Source organism: Acanthopagrus latus, chromosome 22 (genome assembly GCF_904848185.1).
Source record: "Acanthopagrus latus isolate v.2019 chromosome 22, fAcaLat1.1, whole genome shotgun sequence".
In the NCBI taxonomy this organism is placed as follows: domain Eukaryota; kingdom Metazoa; phylum Chordata; class Actinopteri; order Spariformes; family Sparidae; genus Acanthopagrus; species Acanthopagrus latus.
The window spans coordinates 25,516,553-25,533,944 of NC_051060.1; the positions used below are offsets into that span (position 1 = coordinate 25,516,553).

A 17,392-nucleotide genomic window follows, 5' to 3' on the forward strand; every position below is an offset into this window, starting at 1 on the left:
CTGTCCCCTTAATACTCTTTACCTCTATGTCACTTTATATTTTTAATATCACTTTATATTTTTATACAGTTGTACACAACATTTTTATAACATTTTTTATTCAATATTTTTATTTCTACTGTTTCTTTGATATTGTATGTATGTTCAATGTATGTTCAATGTTTGTTATTGCTACTGGATGCTTGAATTTCCTCCGGGATCAATAAAGTATCTATCTATCTATCTATCTATCTATCTATCTATCTATCTATCTATCTATCTATCTATCTATCTATCTATCTATCTATCTATCTATCTATCATCAGAGAGTTTAACTGTAGTTTTCTGATGTAAATAGAGAAACTCTGTGTTGATGATGTTCAGCTGTGTCTCTCTCTGACCTGCTGAGGCCTGTCAGAGGTCAGAAATGACATCAGATCTTTATGATCCTATGATAAATATTTATACTGTCAATGTTTGACTTCAGTTCCAAAGTTCAGAGGTGCTCTGTTATCAGATGTCATTAAAGAACAGTTCAGCTAGAAGATGAATACTGATATGTGAGGCTGAGGGTCAGTCTACAGACACAAACACATTCTGATATCAGGTAAATATTTGTTCTTTCTTTATTGAGATTTCTGATTAAAGCTGCTGATTATTTCCTCCTACAGTCGTCAACTTCATGCAGATTATTTTTACAATCAAACGTTAATTTATCCAAACTGTTTACCAGCATTTTGTTGTAGCAGTGACGTGTAAATTTGTTGAACACTGATGCAGCTTTGTGTTATTATTTTTACTGTGTTCACAATTTAACATAAACGTTACCTGTATTCATGAGCGGTCTCCTCTGCGCGATTCAACCATTACAAGAGTCCTCACTAAAAATAAAACTTTCACACATCAGGATTACATACAAAGTCAAAGCAAAGAACCCAACAGAAGCAAAATTGCATTTACCAAACTGGACGGCACAGATCACTCAAATACATGCAATTAGCATCATTTTACTGCATCATATTTGTGCAAATAATTAACTTTTTTCCAATAATGTGCATGTGTTAAGGGTAAAAAGAAGAGAGAAAACCAGAGCGTGCGACTTCCACAGACCGAGCTGGTTAACTTCAGGTTTAGCACCCAGCTAACATATATAATAATATAATAGATAAAAATAATTTAATCATGTGACTCTGCTAGACTTTGCAAATTGTATTGGCTCAAAGTCTGACAGTAAAACGAGTTATGTCTCAGGGGTTGTGATGCGCAAAGAAATGTATCCGTGCTTTTACAGATGCCTCTTTTACAATGTGAGCTTATGGGGAAAAGTATTTTTGGGCTCCAGTGTATCACATGATGATATTATTAGACTGTTCAACCACAACGAAACCTGGATTAGAAACCTGGTGCTCTTCCCGGGGGATTGTTTCTGGCTGTTTGGGGCAAATCAACACTTGCATGACTAAAGCAAATAAACACAAATGATCCTGCGACAAACAACATGAGTAATGTAAAGCTAAAATTCAGTGAGCGAAACTTTAAGCTTCAAACTTTGGCACTCTACTTATGCCTCTACAGCACCCAAAGGCACGAAGCACGAGGTCAAAATATCAACAAATCAACATCAGACTTTTTGTGCTGCAGATAAAGTATAAATCATGATATAAATCACAGAGAGAAACAGTGTCAACAACAACAAATACACACAATAAAATCAGTTCACAGAAAACTGACTCTAATAACCTCAGCAGTTTATTTTCTGCTGATTCAGACAGATTTCACAATATCTCAGTTAGCTGATGTTCTGTCGTCTATTTGGTGTCTGTTGTAAATGTGCAGCATCAAGGTTCAATGTTTTCTTTCAATCAGCTTCAGTGCATTTAAAACAGTGAAAAAACACAACATGACAAGTAAATAAAACCCAACTATATCAGGACCTTTAAAACAGATACAAGCAACGTAAAATGTTTTTCACAATAAATCTCTATATAAATTCTTCTGAAAAATCTGAGTGATGTCTCAGCTGCAGTGCTTCTCATTCGATCATCATCAGTTGTACAATAAAAACATAAAAATCATGTTGCATGGCAGAAAAAAGTTCTCATGCATCATCATCCACTTTGTAAATAATCTACTAAAACCTTATTAACATTTATACCCTCCTGTGGATCAAAGACCTGCCCTGCTTGACTCCAAAGATTCATAACATCTGACACGTATTCATTTTATAACTAAGAAATGAAGGTTCATTCTGATGACTGTTTCTTGTTGACGGTTTTGTGTTGACTGTTTTGTGGTTGCTGCCTCACTCTTATTGCTGCCTGCCTTTTCTTCATGTCAGAGATTTAAAGGTGGAAAATACACATTTTTTGTTTAAAACATTCAAAAATGAACTGAAATGTTCAGCAGAACATGGAGATATTACAGGTTTGGTATTATATAAAGGACGTCCATATAATGTACTGCAGAAATAAAACTTTTTAATTTAGCATGCTAACCAGCTAGCCCGTTCCTGTCCTTTTTCACGATACCACCCTGAGCTCCCAGTCCAGACCACTCACAGCACAGCCAACTGAGCTAACTAGCTAACGGCTGCCACACTTAAGGCCCCCGCACAAAGCCCAGACGTCCAACTGCCTTATCCGACCACTCTCCGACTGCTCTGTTGCCTCTTCTCTGACCCGTTCGGCGGAAAAGTTACATTGAAACACACCGTTTCGACGTGCTGCCTACTCCACAGTAGCTTGTACGTTCTGCGTTTGTGCGAGATGCAATAAGCGGATGGCGCTTTTGTTGTGAGTTGTAAACGAAAGACTTATGCACACGACTCTCTTTACTTTCAATCAAAACGAAACTTAACTATTTCAGTCTGTGCCAGGACTGCAAAGCATGAAAACGGTGAATGATGGAAAAGAGTGCGTAGAAAACCAATGCGAACACAGTATTCTGACCCTCCCACACACCGCGCTGATACGTTAGCACACTGCCAATCAGAGGACCCAATGGCTCAGACGTCTGACGGCCCTCCTCTTCAGACTTCACATGTTCAGTTGGAGCAGACAACGTCCACGCGGCTCCGAAAGCTTCTGAACACTCCAAACATTTTTGTTCCCGACCTCGTCCGAGACTCTCCAAACACTTCAGACGTCCAACAGTTGGGCCGGCGTGTTCCTGCCTTTAGAAGCAGTTAGCGATTACTCTGGTGATATGATGACCCCTATGTCTTGGGAGAATTAACTGAAGAGGTGACAAATGTTTACATGTTGCACCTTTAAACAATTTGTATAAAAATACATTAGGCCACAGTGGAATCTTTGAATGAATCAGTTACTTTTAGTGTCTTTATGCCAGTATTTATGTGACGTTCCTGATGTGTCCTATGTTGTAGTGACTGATCATGTTGTTGTTGTGTGTGTGTATGTGAAGGTGTGAAGGTGTGAAGGTGTGGACTCTGCTATGAATCAGTGTGAGAACAGAGAGGAGGGAGTCTCTCCCTCTAAAATCACTCAGTTTGGGGAACATGACAGCCAGACCAAAACTCAGAGGTGAGACCAGCATCTCTACCTGTCCACCACTCACATCACTACACCATCATGATTGACACATCATGATTCACACTCAAAGCTCTGTGTGTTGTGCTGAAGGCAGAAGAAGCAGCAAGCAGACTTTCCTGTATCCAGCTGTGCGTCCATGAAGAGTGATCACTCGCAAGGACAACATGTTGACTTCAAACATGGACAGAAGTCTGCTGAGCAAAAGTAAGAACTGTAAGCTAGCAAAAGTATGTTGCTAAACAAAAAACAAAGTTTTGCATCAAGAACATTTAACATAGAAGAAAAATGTACCGTGTTTGTTTTGAACAGGATCCGTCAGCAGAGATCAGATCCCTCTGGAAGCAGCTGTGTGTCCATGAAGAGTGATCACTCGCAGGGACAACATGTTGACTTCAAACATGGACAGAAGTCTGCTGAGCAAAAGTAAGAATTGAAAGCTAGTGTTACACCATTCCTGTTCGGCTCCCGGACCGTGGCTGGGAAGCACAGGGGAGATGATTTCCTCCACCCCCGAAGTTTATTACCTTCGGGGTGAAATCCTTTCACGTGTGTCGCTGGTGCCGTCACGTTTGTTCACAAAATACTGCAGCATATTCCGTACAGTTGCTACTACTGCTACTCCTTTCTCTGTCATTCAGTCACTGTCTGCACCAGCGGGGTAACATGGTGACGGTCCCGGTGCAAATGTTTCTTTGTGCCCCTAAACAAAAGCGCACAGCCACTTGAGAGAACTGCTATTGCAGGTTGGACTGGCCAGCGGGAGTACCGGGATTTTTCCCGGTGGGCCGATCATTTTATTTGATTTTTATTTGATTTTATTCATTCATTCATTCATTCATTCATTCATTCATTTATTTGCTGCACCTAGATGTTTCTCTGTTGACGCAGTCAAGTACATGAGAGATTGGAGAAAAAAATCTAACTGAGCTTCAGCGACTGTCCGAGGAGGACAGCAACAGGCCAGGCTGCCTGGTGGAGGGAGGAAGAAGTCTAGCGAGGAGCCTGAGATTAACATGCGGGGATGGGTGATCAGCAAACAGGCACACCATGAGAGAGTGTCCTGCAAAATGATCAGGGCGATGGAGAAACAAATGTACGCCACCGTGAGTGACAGCAGAGATGAGGAGTTTGCAGCGAGTGCTGGTTGACTAAATCTTTTCCACCGCTGCAACAACTTCAGTTGCAGAAGGATGCCAGAGAATTCACAGAGAAGCTGGCAAAGTTTGTGCCATTTTCATCCCAGATTTTTGAGAGGAAGGAATTAAACACCTGGTTCCAAATTGCAGCCTGGTCTGTTAAGTGACTGAAACAAATAATCGCCCCGGCTATTATTTGGTATGTTACAGTATGATAACTCTCCCCGGCAGAGAGAGCTGCAGACACAGCAGAGTGACGAGACGAGACTCATCATGACTGACAGGCATCAAGGCCACTCAGCGTTACCTTACCGACCTGCCCCCAGCTGTTTCATTCACAAAAACAGGGCCTGTAGCAATTCTGGACAGCTGTTTTTGTTTTTTTTTTCTTCCTTCATGGGCCCCTGACGGCGTCTGGGCCCCGGTGCAGCTGCTTAGATACTTAGGCCACTGGTCTGAATGTATGCGCTCTCCCTCACTCTCGCTCGCCTACTCACACCTTACACACACCTCATGCACTGCCCTATTCCTGAAAGGGCTATGCCACTCTTACAACACTGGTAAAAGTATTTTACTAAACAAAAAACAAAGTTTTGCATCAAGAACATTTAACATAGAAGAAAAATGTACCGTGATTGTTTTAAATAGGATCCGTCAGCAGAGATCTGATCCCTCTGGAAGCAGCTGTGTGTCCATGAAGAGTGATCACTCGCAGGGACAACATGTTGACTTCAGACATGGACAGAAGTCTGCTGAGCAAACGTGAGAATGATCACAGATCTATTTATGCTGCTGAGACTGCCATGAACACTTTGTACTTGAATCATATTTCTCTATTTACAATCTAAGGCCAAATCTTGCATTTTATGTTTGATTAAACGTGTGATTCTTTTCCCACAGACTTCAGCTTCAGAGTTCCACAGTTTCCAGTGGTCAGTCTACACGGCAACATCGAATAGACCTGGACTCCATATTCATGGTGCGTAAAGATACAAGCACAGCTGCTACTGCTAACTTCAACAAACACAAGCTACCAGTTCCCAGATTGTCCAATAGACCATCTACTTTGTAATGAGGGCTGAGAAAAAATCTCCCCAAGGCTCCATACTTGAGACATATGATCAATCTGCATGTTCCTATCAGTTCAGGTTATGGAAAACTGTACATTGATGGCACACTGCCATCTTGAAGCAGCAGAGAGTTACTGTGCCATAGACCAACTGTCCAACCATTGGTCTAAAGTAAGCACAGTCTGTTTTAATGTTTAGAATGACACGCAGTAGTGTCAGCAAATACCAAAAAATATAGGCAATGTTAGACTGTTGCATGGTGTGAGGAGACACTCTGTATTCTCCAACCATCTCTCATCACTTCAACCAAGTTTGTGTGCAGATTTGCACAAAATAGAATCAATAAAGAATATAAAGTATTATATCGTATCGGAATCGTCTGATCCACTCCATAAATACATATGCAGTTCTTGCAGCTGCCCAGCGCGTTTGTAGCGCCTGATCACACATAGCACTACGCACACTGAACGACTAACTTTTCAGTACAAGCCACCAAGTCACCTCATCGTTTGAATCTAACATTAAAAATGATTTAGCTTGTAACATGCTCAGCTCTTATCTGGCCTCAGATAAACCTCAGATCTTCTCTTCTGCTGGACTGTTTGCCACCATCTTTTATTAAATTAGATTTGAGCTTACTCATTCATAACATAAGCTCTAAACTTTGATCAGTATTTATAATAAAGTTAACATTTTAATGCTCCTATTTATATGCTTTGTTCTATTTCTCTAAATTTCTTGTTTAATTTGACTCTTTCTCATCCTGTTAAAATGTGTCTTTTCAGACCTTTTATGGACTGTGTAAAGCATTTTTAATTGGCTTGTTACTAAAAGGTGCTGTACAAATAAACTTAGTTTCCTTTTGAGATCAATGTTAGTTTGTCCTTTATAAATTTGAACATTACTTTGTTCCAGCTGCTTGAGGAAAACATTGTCACTTTTGTGAAGAATGAGCTAAGGAAGTTCCAAAGGCTTCTGAGTCCAGATTACCCAGAATGCTCCAAAAGTGACGATGAAGAGGTGGTGGATGGTGAGGAAGAAGAGCAGAGAGTGAGCAGCAGAGAGGCATTTCTAAAGATAACACTGCAGTTCCTGAGGAGGATGAAGCAAGAGGAGCTGGCTGACTGTCTGCAGAGCAGTAAGACGATTTTAACAGATGCTGCATGATTGGCAGATGAAAGAGCTGCGACATGGAGGAAATGTACATTTCCAAACTTTGCTGTAAATTTTCTGCAAACGTGTATTAGACGTGAAAATTCTCAGGAATTCGTAAGAGCACACTGTCAGGAATTTCTGATGAACTGAACAGATCTAATCTCAGAGGAAAATATCTGTGTTAACTTTAATGTTCTTTAATTAAACATCACCATCACCATCAGCTTAATCATCAAAATCACTTATAGATCCTTACTAAGTAGCAAGTAAAGAGTTGATCCACTTTGAGGTAATTGGCTACATAATACCCAATGAGCATTCAGCATTAGAACAAAGAAGCCAGTCCAACACAAATACAAGGGTTTTAACGGACCTTTAATTGGCATAAAATGTGATTATGTGTTATGGGGCCTGCATACTTTAATGTGAAAATAGCTACCACCTTCTGTCTTGTTATAACAATACTCACTGGTCCTCACTGAGCCAACGCTCTGCCAGATGAAATACCATTTACCTTGAAGTGGACCACCTGTAGATTTCATATTTAAGGAGAATCTACCCCAATCGGCCACACCATTAAAAGGACTAACAGATGAAGTGAATAATAGTCATCATGTCATTACAATACAATGTTCTGCTCATTAATCGTTTCGTCCAACTGTCAGGTTGGGGAAAAAGGGGAAACTATGGAAGGGAAAAGGTGGACCCAAACGCAGTAGACACGTGAGGCAGAGATGGGGAGGAACAAAAGGCGAGCTTTATTGCAAAGCTGAATACAAAAACCAAAAGCGGACGAGCAGGGATGGAAAAACAAAGTAACAACTAAGAACGAGTCAAAGTAGCAAAGCAAAAAAAATACAAGTTCAAATCAAAGTCAAAGTACGAAATCAAACAGAACAAAATACAAAATAAATCCAAAACCTACCAAACAGGATCATGAGCAAGAATCAGGAGCAAGGATCAGGAGCAAGGAGCAGACATAGAACATGAGACAGAATACATCAAACAGAATACAATGACTGGACAAAGAGTGAGGGGAAACACAGAGACTAAATACACAGACACTAATGACATGACGAGGCACAGGTGAGGAGAGAGGAGGAAGGAAACCAGGTGAGATAACGAGGGGGAGGAGCACAGAGGAACAGACCAGGAGGGAACAAGACAACAGACAGAGGGAGCCAGAGGGGAGAACATAGGAGAACTTAAAGGACACATGAGGGCAAGGAACATCAAAACATGAGACACAAGACATGGAACATCAAAACATGAGACACAAGACATGGAAAAAGCAAAACATAACACAAGACAAGATACAAATATGTAAATCAAATACAAGAAGCCAAAAACCAGAAACAAGAACAAACAAAACAAGAGTCATGACAGAACCCCCCCCTTAAGGGACAGCTCCCAGATGTCCCTCAAGACATACATTTAAAGTCCAAATGAAGCCGGGAGGGTGGAGGGGGTCAGGAGGAGGGCCAGAGTCAAAGCCGGGAGGGTGGAGGGGGTCAGGAGGAGGGCCAGAGTCGAAGCCGGGAGGGTGGAGGGGGTCAGGAGGAGGGCCAGAGTCAAAGCCGGGAGGGTGGAGGGGTTCAGGGGGAGGACCAAGGTTCAAATAAACAAGGTGGAGGCGAGAACTGCGGCCCACTGGGAACCAGGGACGTGGACTGAGGCGCAGGCTGGAACCTGCTGGAGACCGGTGACCAAGGCGTAGGCGCTGTCTCAGACTCGCTGGAGGCCGGCGACGAAGGCGTAGACACGGCCTTGAACTTGCCGGAGGGCGACGACGAAGGCGTAGGCGCGGCCTTGAACTCGCCGGAGGGCGACGACGAAGGCGTAGGCGCGGCCTTGAACTCGCCGGAGGGCGACGACGAAGGCGTAGGCGCGGCCTTGAACTCGCCGGAGGGCGACGACGAAGGCGTAGGCGTGGCCTGGAACTCGCCGGAGGGCGGCGACGAAGGCGTAGGCGCGGCCTGGAACTCGCCGGAGGGCGGCGACGAAGGCGTAGGCGCGGCCTGGAACTCGCCGGAGGACGGCGACGAAGACGTAGGTGTGGCCTGGAACTCGCCTGAGGGCGGCGACGAAGACATAGGAGTGGCCTGGAACTCACTGGAATCCAGCGATGAAGGCGAAGGCGAAGGCGTAGGTGCGGGCTGGGACCCCCTGGAGGCTGGTAACGAAGGCGAAGGCGAAGGCGAAGGCAAAGGCGTAGGTGCGGGCTGGGACCCCCTGGAGGCTGGCGACGAAGGCGTGGGCTGAGACCCACTGAAGGCTGGTGGCGAAGGTGTGGGTGCTGCCTGGAACTCGCTGGAGGCTGATGGCGAGGACGTAAGCACTGGAGGCTGGTGACTGGGGACCACAGGCATAGGCGAGGGCTGGAACCCGCTGGAAGCTGGCGGCAAAAGCGTGGGCTGAGACCCACAGGTGACCAGACCACTGGCTGGGAAACCCTCCAGGGCCTGGGCCGGACCACCGACGGAGTTTTGCCGGGAGCTGGTGGCCTGGGAGCCGATGAAGGGTCTCTGGCAATAAATGACCTCGGCCGGACCCCTGACCGAGGAGCGGGCAGTGGACTTGGCGTGAGACTCGGCCGGGCCTCCGACCGAGGAGCAGGCACTGGGCTTGGCGTGGGACTCGGCCGGGCCCCCGATCGAGGTGCAGGCACTGGACTTGACGTAGGACTCGGCCGGGCCTCCGACCGAGGTGCAGGAGCAGGCGCAGGACCTGGCGTGGGACTCGGCCGGGCCTCCGACCGAGGTGCAGGAGCAGGCGCTGGACCTGGCGTGGGCCTCGGCCGGTCCTCTGACCGAGGAGCAGGAACAGGCGCTGGACCTGGCGTGGGCCTCGGCCGGTCCCCCGACCGAGGAGCAGGAACTGGCCTCGGCCGGTCCTCCGACCGAGGTGCAGGAACAAGACGTGGCGTGGGCCTCGGCCGGTCCTCCGACCGAGGTGCAAGAACAAGACTTGGCGTGGGCCTCGGCCGGTCCTCCGACCGAGGTGCAGGTACAGGCCTCGGCCGGTCCTCCGACCGAGGTGCAGGTACAGGCCTCGGCCGGTCCTCCGACCGAGGTGCAGGTACAGGCCTCGTCTGGACCGCCGACTGAAGACCACTGGCAGGCGTCGACTGGACCGCCGACTGGGGGGCCACTGGCAGGTGTCGACCGGAACGCCGACTGGGGGCCACTGGCAGGTGTCGACCAGAACGCCGACTGGGGGCCACTGGCAGATGTCGACGGGGTTGAGACTGAGGCCTGGACTGGGAGCTCGGCTGTGGCTGAGGCCGAGGCCTGGGCTGAGAGCTCGGCTGTGGTTGAGGCTGCGGCCTGGGCTGAGAGCTCGGCTGTGGCTGAAGCTGCGGCCTGGGCTGGAAGCTCGGCTGTGGCTGAGGCTGCGGCCTGGGCTGGAAGCTCAGCCGTGGCTGAGGCCTGGGCTGGAAGCTCGGCTGTGGCTGCGGCTGTGGCCTGGGTTGGAAGCTCGGCTGTGGCTGAGGCTGCGGCCTGGGCTGGAAGCTCAGCCGTGGCTGAGGCCTGGGCTGGAAGCTCGGCTGTGGCTGCGGCTGCGGCCTGTGCTGGAAGCTCGGCTGTGGCTGCGGCTGCGGCCTGGGCTGGAAGCTCGGCTGTGGCTGTGACTGCGGCCTGGGCTGGGAGTTCGGCTGTGGCTGTGGCTGCTGCTTCCAAGGCCTTTCTGAGGTTATCTAGCATCGCTATCATCTGAGCGATCCAAGGGAGTTCCTTCATCCAAGGCCTAATAAATAGTTCTTGGTTATAGACTGCTATGGCCTTTAGCTTCTCCCCTGTGTCAGCCGGGCCGCTCAGAATCTCCATCAGTTCGATCCCCAGCCTACAAATTACCACACTGTCTGGTTGGTCCATTTCTGGTCCAGTCATTCTGTCAGGTTGGGGAAAAAGGGGAAACTATGGAAGGGAAAAGGTGGACCCAAACGCAGTAGACACATGAGGCAGAGATGGGGAGGAACAAAAGGCGAGCTTTATTGCAAAGCTGAATACAAAAACCAAAAGCGGACGAGCAGGGATGGAAAAACAAAGTAACAACTAAGAACGAGTCAAAGTAGCAAAGCAAAAAAAAATACAAAGTTCAAATCAAAGTCAAAGTACGAAATCAAACAGAACAAAATACAAAATAAATCCAAAACCTACCAAACAGGATCATGAGCAAGAATCAGGAGCAAGGATCAGGAGCAAGGAGCAGACATAGAACATGAGACAGAATACATCAAACAGAATACAATGACTGGACAAAGAGTGAGGGGAAACACAGAGACTAAATACACAGACACTAATGACATGACAAGGCACAGGTGAGGAGAGAGGAGGAAGGAAACCAGGTGAGATAACAAGGGGGAGGAGCACAGAGGAACAGACCAGGAGGGAACAAGACAACAGACAGAGGGAGCCAGAGGGGAGAACATAGGAGAACTTAAAGGACACATGAGGGCAAGGAACATCAAAACATGAGACACAAGACATGGAACATCAAAACATGAGACACAAGACATGGAAAAAGCAAAACATAACACAAGACAAGATACAAATATGTAAATCAAATACAAGAAGCCAAAAACCAGAAACAAGAACAAACAAAACAAGAGTCATGACACCAACACCTCAGCAGGAAAATGCTCCCTGACACACAACAAAAACTCCTCAGGAATGGCCCGAGGAACATGATAAGAAAACTCAATGCATCAACCTGGCCTTCAACTTTCACAGATCTCAAGCAGATCAAGCATCCCTGAGAAGTGCTGAAACAAGTCCAATCGTTGGAGACCCCACTGTGGATCCAAATTGGCTCTTATTCATGAACACAAGTCCTCGAGGGGTGTCATGTGTTGTCTGGCACAGCGGCGGATGCTTTATGTCTTTTCGGCTGCGAGGTTCCACATCAATGGGATGTGCTGGAAATCTGATCTATGGAGGCTGACCAGGCGACCTACAAGACTCAGACCTGTGTCCATGTCGTCAAGGGTCAGACCTAAGACCAATCCACAGTTGGACCTCCATCTTATAGACTTGTCCCAGCATTGCCGGAGGACATGAATGTTGCCATGAGGGGGTGAACAGTCTGAAACTGTGTTTGGATGAGTGGTGTGTGTCAAGTGGGACATGTTGATGATCAGTGTAATTCACTTCACCTGTCAGTGGCTTTAATGTTTTGGCTGATTAGTGTAAAATATTTGTGACACTGTTTGTCTTCTGTAAATGAAATTAGTTCTTGTCATTGACTGTGATCCTCTTCTTTCATAAAACTGTCAAAATAAGGATGGTTACATTTTTATGTGCTTGCACTCAAGTTTATCCAAATGTGTTTCCATATATCAGGTTTACTAATATTAACACATTTTCATTTGTCTTTTTTTCAATCAGGAAATAGTGCTGCAGCTCTCTTATGTCAGCGTAAACTCAAGTCTAATCTGAAGAAGAAGTTCCAGTGTGTGTTTGAGGGGATCGCTAAAGCAGGTAACCCAACCCTTCTGAATCAGATCTACACAGAGCTCTACATCACAGAGGGAGGTACTGCAGAGGTCAATGATGAACATGAGGTCAGACAGATTGAAACTGCAACCTGGAAACCAGCAACACTGGAAACAACAATCAGACAAGAAGACATCTTTAAAGCCTCACCTGGAAGAGACGAACCAATCAGAACAGTGATGACGAAGGGAGTGGCTGGCATCGGGAAAACAGTCTTAACACAGAAGTTCACTCTGGACTGGGCTGAAGACAAAGCCAACCAGGACATACAGTTCACATTTCCATTCACTTTCAGAGAGCTGAATGTGCTGAAAGAGAAAAAGTTCAGCTTGGTGGAACTTGTTCATCACTTCTTCACTGAAACCAAAGAAGCAGGAATCTGCAGGTTTGAAGAGTTCCAGGTTGTGTTCATCTTTGACGGTCTGGATGAGTGTCGACTTCCTCTGGACTTCCACAACACTGAGATCCTGACTGATGTTAGAGAGTCCACCTCAGTGGATGTGCTGCTGACAAACCTCATCAGGGGGAAACTGCTTCCCTCTGCTCGCCTCTGGATAACCACACGACCTGCAGCAGCCAATCAGATCCCTCCTGGGTGTGTCGCCATGGTGACAGAGGTCAGAGGGTTCACTGACCCACAGAAGGAGGAGTACTTCAGGAAGAGATTCAGAGATGAGGAGCAGGCCAGCAGAATCATCTCCCACATCAAGACATCACGAAGCCTCCACATCATGTGCCACATCCCAGTCTTCTGCTGGATCACTGCTACAGTTCTGGAGGACATGTTTAAAACCAGAGAGGGAGGAGATCTGCCCAAGACCCTGACTCAGATGTACATCCACTTCCTGGTGGTTCTGTACAAACTGAAGAACGTCAAGTATGATGGAGGAGCTGAGAGAGATTCACACTGGACTCCAGAGAGCAAGAAAATGATTGAGTCTCTGGGAAAACTGGCTTTTGAGCAGCTCCAGAAAGGAAATCTGATCTTCTATGAATCAGACCTGACAGACTGTGGCATTGATATCAACAAAGCCTCAGTGTACTCAGGAGTGTTCACAGAGATCTTTAAAGAGGAGAGTGGACTGTACCAAGACAAGGTGTTCTGCTTCATCCATCTGAGTGTTCAGGAGTTTCTGGCTGCTCTTCATGTCCATCTGACATTCATCAACTCTGGAGTCAATCTGCTGGCAGAAGAACAAACAAAATCCCAAAAATCAAAAGTTTTCAGAGACAAATCTAAACTGAAACATCTCTACCAGAATGCGGTGGACAAGGCCTTAGAGAGTCCAAATGGACACTTGGACTTGTTCCTCCGCTTCCTCCTGGGTTTTTCACTGGAGACCAATCAGAATCTCCTACGAGGTCTGCTGATACAGACAAGAAATAGATCAAAGACCAATCAGGAAACAGTCCAGTACATCAAGAAGAAGATCAGTGAGAGTTTGTCTCCAGAGAGAAGCATCAATCTGTTCCACTGTCTGAATGAACTGAATGATGGTTCTCTAGTGGAGGAGATCCAACAGTCCCTGAGTTCAGGAAGTCTCTCCACAGATAAACTGTCTCCTGCTCAGTGGTCAGCTCTGGTCTTCATCTTACTGTCATCAGAGAAAGATCTGGACGTGTTTGACCTGAAGAAATACTCTGCTTCAGAGGAGGCTCTTCTGAGGCTGCTGCCAGTGGTCAAAGCCTCCATCAAAGCTCAGTAGGTGTATAAGCTACTTAATATATAAATGTTTGACTTGATTTGATTGATGAGAGAAACAGCAAAAAATACTAACTTTTTTTCATCAATAATTTCTTCTAGGCTGAGTGGTTGTAATATATCTTGGAAAGGCTGTGAAGCTCTGTCTTCAGTTCTCAGTGCCCAGTCCTCTAGTCTGAGAGAGCTGGATCTGAGTAACAACAACTTGCAGGATTCAGGGTTGAACCTTCTTTCTGCCGGACTAAAGAGTTCACACTGTACAGTAGAAACCCTAAGGTCAGGTATAATCCTTGAAGTGGGACCCTCAAAACACAAAACTGTCATTTTCTAAGTGTAATGTTGAATTTAATTGAAAATTAAATAATTTAAAATCATTCCTTTTGTGAAACACAAAAAAGCAGCATGTAACTATACACAACCTAAATTAAGTTAGTAGTGCTGAGAATTCTGTCATGGATTAATTATCTTTGTTTTTTGCCTTGTGCACACTGATATGAATCCCAGTAAAATTAAACATGAATTATTTCAAATATTTACTTTTCTTTACAGACTGGGTATTTGTAAACTGTCATGGCTGAGCTGTGAAGCTTTGTCTACAGTGCTTAGCTCACAGTCCTCTAGCCTGAGAGAGATGGACCTGAGTAACAATGACCTGCAGGATTCAGGAGTGAAGCAGCTGTCTGCTGGATTGAAGAGTCCAAACTGTAAACTGGCAACATTCAGGTAATAAATTACCAGTGTGTTGAAGAGGTACGCATTTATATGCTTTTTATTCTGGTTAATATCAGTGATGGTTCCTCCTACATATTAACCAATCATGCTGTACCAATCATTTCTAAATTCCTAGACTGTCAGGCTGTCTGATCACAGATGAAGGCTGTTCGGCTCTGGCTTCAGCTCTGGGGTCCAATCCCTCTCATCTGAGAGAACTAGACCTGAGCTACAATCATCCAGGAGACACAGGAGTAAAGTGGCTGTCCGCTGCACAAGAGGATCCAGACTGGAGACTGGACACTCTCAGGTACTACCAGATAGAAAAGAAATCCCAAATTGCTGTTTTATCGCAACCATATGCATATCAACTGCCTTTTGTCCCACTATGACATAAAAGTCAGTAGAGTTCAGCAACATCACCAATGTCTCAATTCCCTTACAACTGCTCAGCAGAGTGAAGATGTTTGGGTGAGGGAAGGTGCAATATCTTACACCCTTCCTAACTTTTTGACAAATGATTTGGCCCAGAAGTTATCTTGACAGGTGACAAGGACACCCACTGTTACCTTGAGTAAATAAATTATGTATTTCTCTTGAACATGGTTTGAAACATTTGGGATATTATAAGGTGTTGTAATTTTAATTAAACAACTTGCCCAGCATGAGGAAACTGGGGGGCCCTTCTGGAGCCAGACCAGAGAGGGGAGCAGTGGCAAGAATCCACCTGAAGAGCTAACCTCCTCTGTAGATGCTGTTATTATCAATTATGTCTGAACTGGAAAATATTTCTGTCTTCAATGAAACAATTGCCGAATAGCACTAAAGGGGGATTCTATTATTTAATGTTTCCCTTTTTATATAATAAAATAAAATATGACTGTCTTTCTTCCTGCAGGTTGGACAATTGTGGAAAGCAGTGTCTAAAACCTGGTCTGAGGAAGTGTAAGTATGGTTTCAGTTTAATTCATGATATTAAAACATCAGAGCTGATGTCTGTTTGAGGTCCTTACGTGTGGTATTTATGTTTCCAAATGAGCCTTACAACAATCTTCATAATTTTCTCATTTAATTAGAATTTATTTTGTTGAAATATTAGATTATAAACTTGTGCCACTTGCTTTTCTCCCAGATGCATGCAAACTGATATTGGACCCAAATACAGCACACAGAAAGCTCAAACTCTCTGACAACAACACAAAAATAACACTGGTGGGAGAGAAACAGCAGCATTTTCCAGATCATCCAGACAGATTTGACCCCTGCTGTCAGCTGCTTTGCAGAACTGGTCTGACTGGTCGCTGTAACTGGGAGGTTGAGTGGAGAGGAGAGGTTGATATAGCAGTGACTTACAGAGGAATAAGTCGGAGAGGAAATGGTGTTGAATGCAGATTTGGAGGGAATGATCAGTCCTGGAGTCTGCACTGCTCTAATGGTGGTTATGCTGTCTGTCACAATAACAGAAGGACAGTCCTCCCTCTCTCCTCCTCCTCTGGTAGAGCAGCAGTGTATGTGGACTGTCCTGCTGGCATTCTGTCCTTCTACAGAGTCTCCTCTGACTCACTGATCCACCTCCACACCTTCAACACCACATTCACTGAACCTCTTTATCCTGGGTTTGGGTTTGGTTTTGGGTCTGGGGTGGAGTCTTTAATGTTATCTCTGGAGTCCTCAGTGTGCCTGTGTTCACTGTAGCAAGGAGAGCCAGATGGGGTGCTGATAGAATAAATGATGCCAATGTTTGTTTCTGCAGAACCACAAATAAGGCAATATGTTACTTTTCTCTGTGTTGTAATTTTATGTTTATGTTCAGTTTCAGATGTGCTTATGCCCTGATTTGGTCTAGACACAAAAAACAGTCAGGATTAGGAAAACATCATGTTTCATCTTTAAATACCTGGTCCTGTTGCTGCAAACATAGCCGTAAAATGTCCTATGTCTCATTAAAAACATACAGTGGTTTCACACTTGCAAATGTAATGTCTTAAAAGTGGTCTCTGGCTTGGCAACCTCCAGATATGACATTGTGGTCATAAACATATAATGTGAACATAAGGTGATGACATGAACTGTAGTTCATGCTGATTGTAACTTTTAACATAACTACCAATCAATTATAGGCTGTAAATTATAAATTAACTAATTAACTATTAAGTGGCAATTAAGTAGTTCTCAGAGTTATCTATCTATAATATAGGTCCAACAGGCAGAATATAAAACTTACAAAAAATCAAAGGAATGCTTTTCTTAACTATTAAATGCCTTTATTGTCAGAATGTGGTCATGCTGGACCTAAAAAACTAACTCTGACACATTTTTTGGCAGCAAGCCTTCGTCAGATAGTTGAACGTTTTCAAGAAGCAAAACACCCTGACAGGGGCTTGATGTCGGAATGCATCAGCACTTAAGGTGATGTAAATCACCCGTAAACATTATTAACTCTTTATAGGCTACAACTGTTTGATGTGTATATAGCACATGATGATCCCGAGTTTTGGTTCCAGCATTACTATTTCATTTTTTAGAGTAACATGCTTTGTAATTTGAATATGTGTTAAGAGGGAAAAACATTCTGCTTTTCTTCTGTCTCTGT

The 17,392-nt window shown here is 44.9% G+C and overlaps 1 protein-coding gene across 3 annotated transcripts; it reads left to right on the plus strand.

The window, feature by feature from the left end:
- Positions 1-485: 485 nt before the first annotated feature.
- On the plus strand, positions 486-16,527 carry LOC119012738 (protein NLRC3-like). Of its 3 annotated transcripts, XM_037086836.1 has the most exons (15): positions 539-586; positions 3,012-3,141; positions 3,179-3,221; positions 3,403-3,521; positions 3,621-3,734; positions 3,840-3,953; positions 5,315-5,428; positions 5,567-5,645; positions 6,652-6,874; positions 12,279-14,088; positions 14,191-14,364; positions 14,638-14,811; positions 14,936-15,109; positions 15,698-15,744; positions 15,932-16,527. In XM_037086836.1, the coding sequence occupies exons 4-15, from the start codon at positions 3,433-3,435 to the stop codon at positions 16,492-16,494; spliced, it is 3,675 nt and encodes a 1,224-aa protein (XP_036942731.1). In that variant the 5' UTR covers positions 539-586; positions 3,012-3,141; positions 3,179-3,221; positions 3,403-3,432; the 3' UTR covers positions 16,495-16,527. The 3 variants fall into 3 exon arrangements, with proteins under 3 accessions (XP_036942730.1, XP_036942732.1, XP_036942731.1); XM_037086835.1 differs by lacking the exons at positions 3,012-3,141; positions 3,179-3,221 and having other exon boundaries at positions 486-586; XM_037086837.1 differs by lacking the exons at positions 3,012-3,141; positions 3,179-3,221; positions 5,315-5,428 and having other exon boundaries at positions 486-586.
- The last annotated feature ends 865 nt before the right edge of the window (positions 16,528-17,392 follow it).

Bases quoted from the DNA above. Each gene is read 5' to 3' on its own strand.
- LOC119012738 (XM_037086835.1), top strand. From the start codon at position 3,433: ATGAATCAGTGTGAGAACAGAGAGGAGGGAGTCTCTCCCTCTAAAATC. The intron at 3,954-5,314 runs GTAAGAATTGAA...TGTTTTAAATAG, and splicing joins CAGAAGTCTGCTGAGCAAAA to GATCCGTCAGCAGAGATCTG. The intron at 15,110-15,697 runs GTACTACCAGAT...TTCTTCCTGCAG, and splicing joins TGGAGACTGGACACTCTCAG to GTTGGACAATTGTGGAAAGC.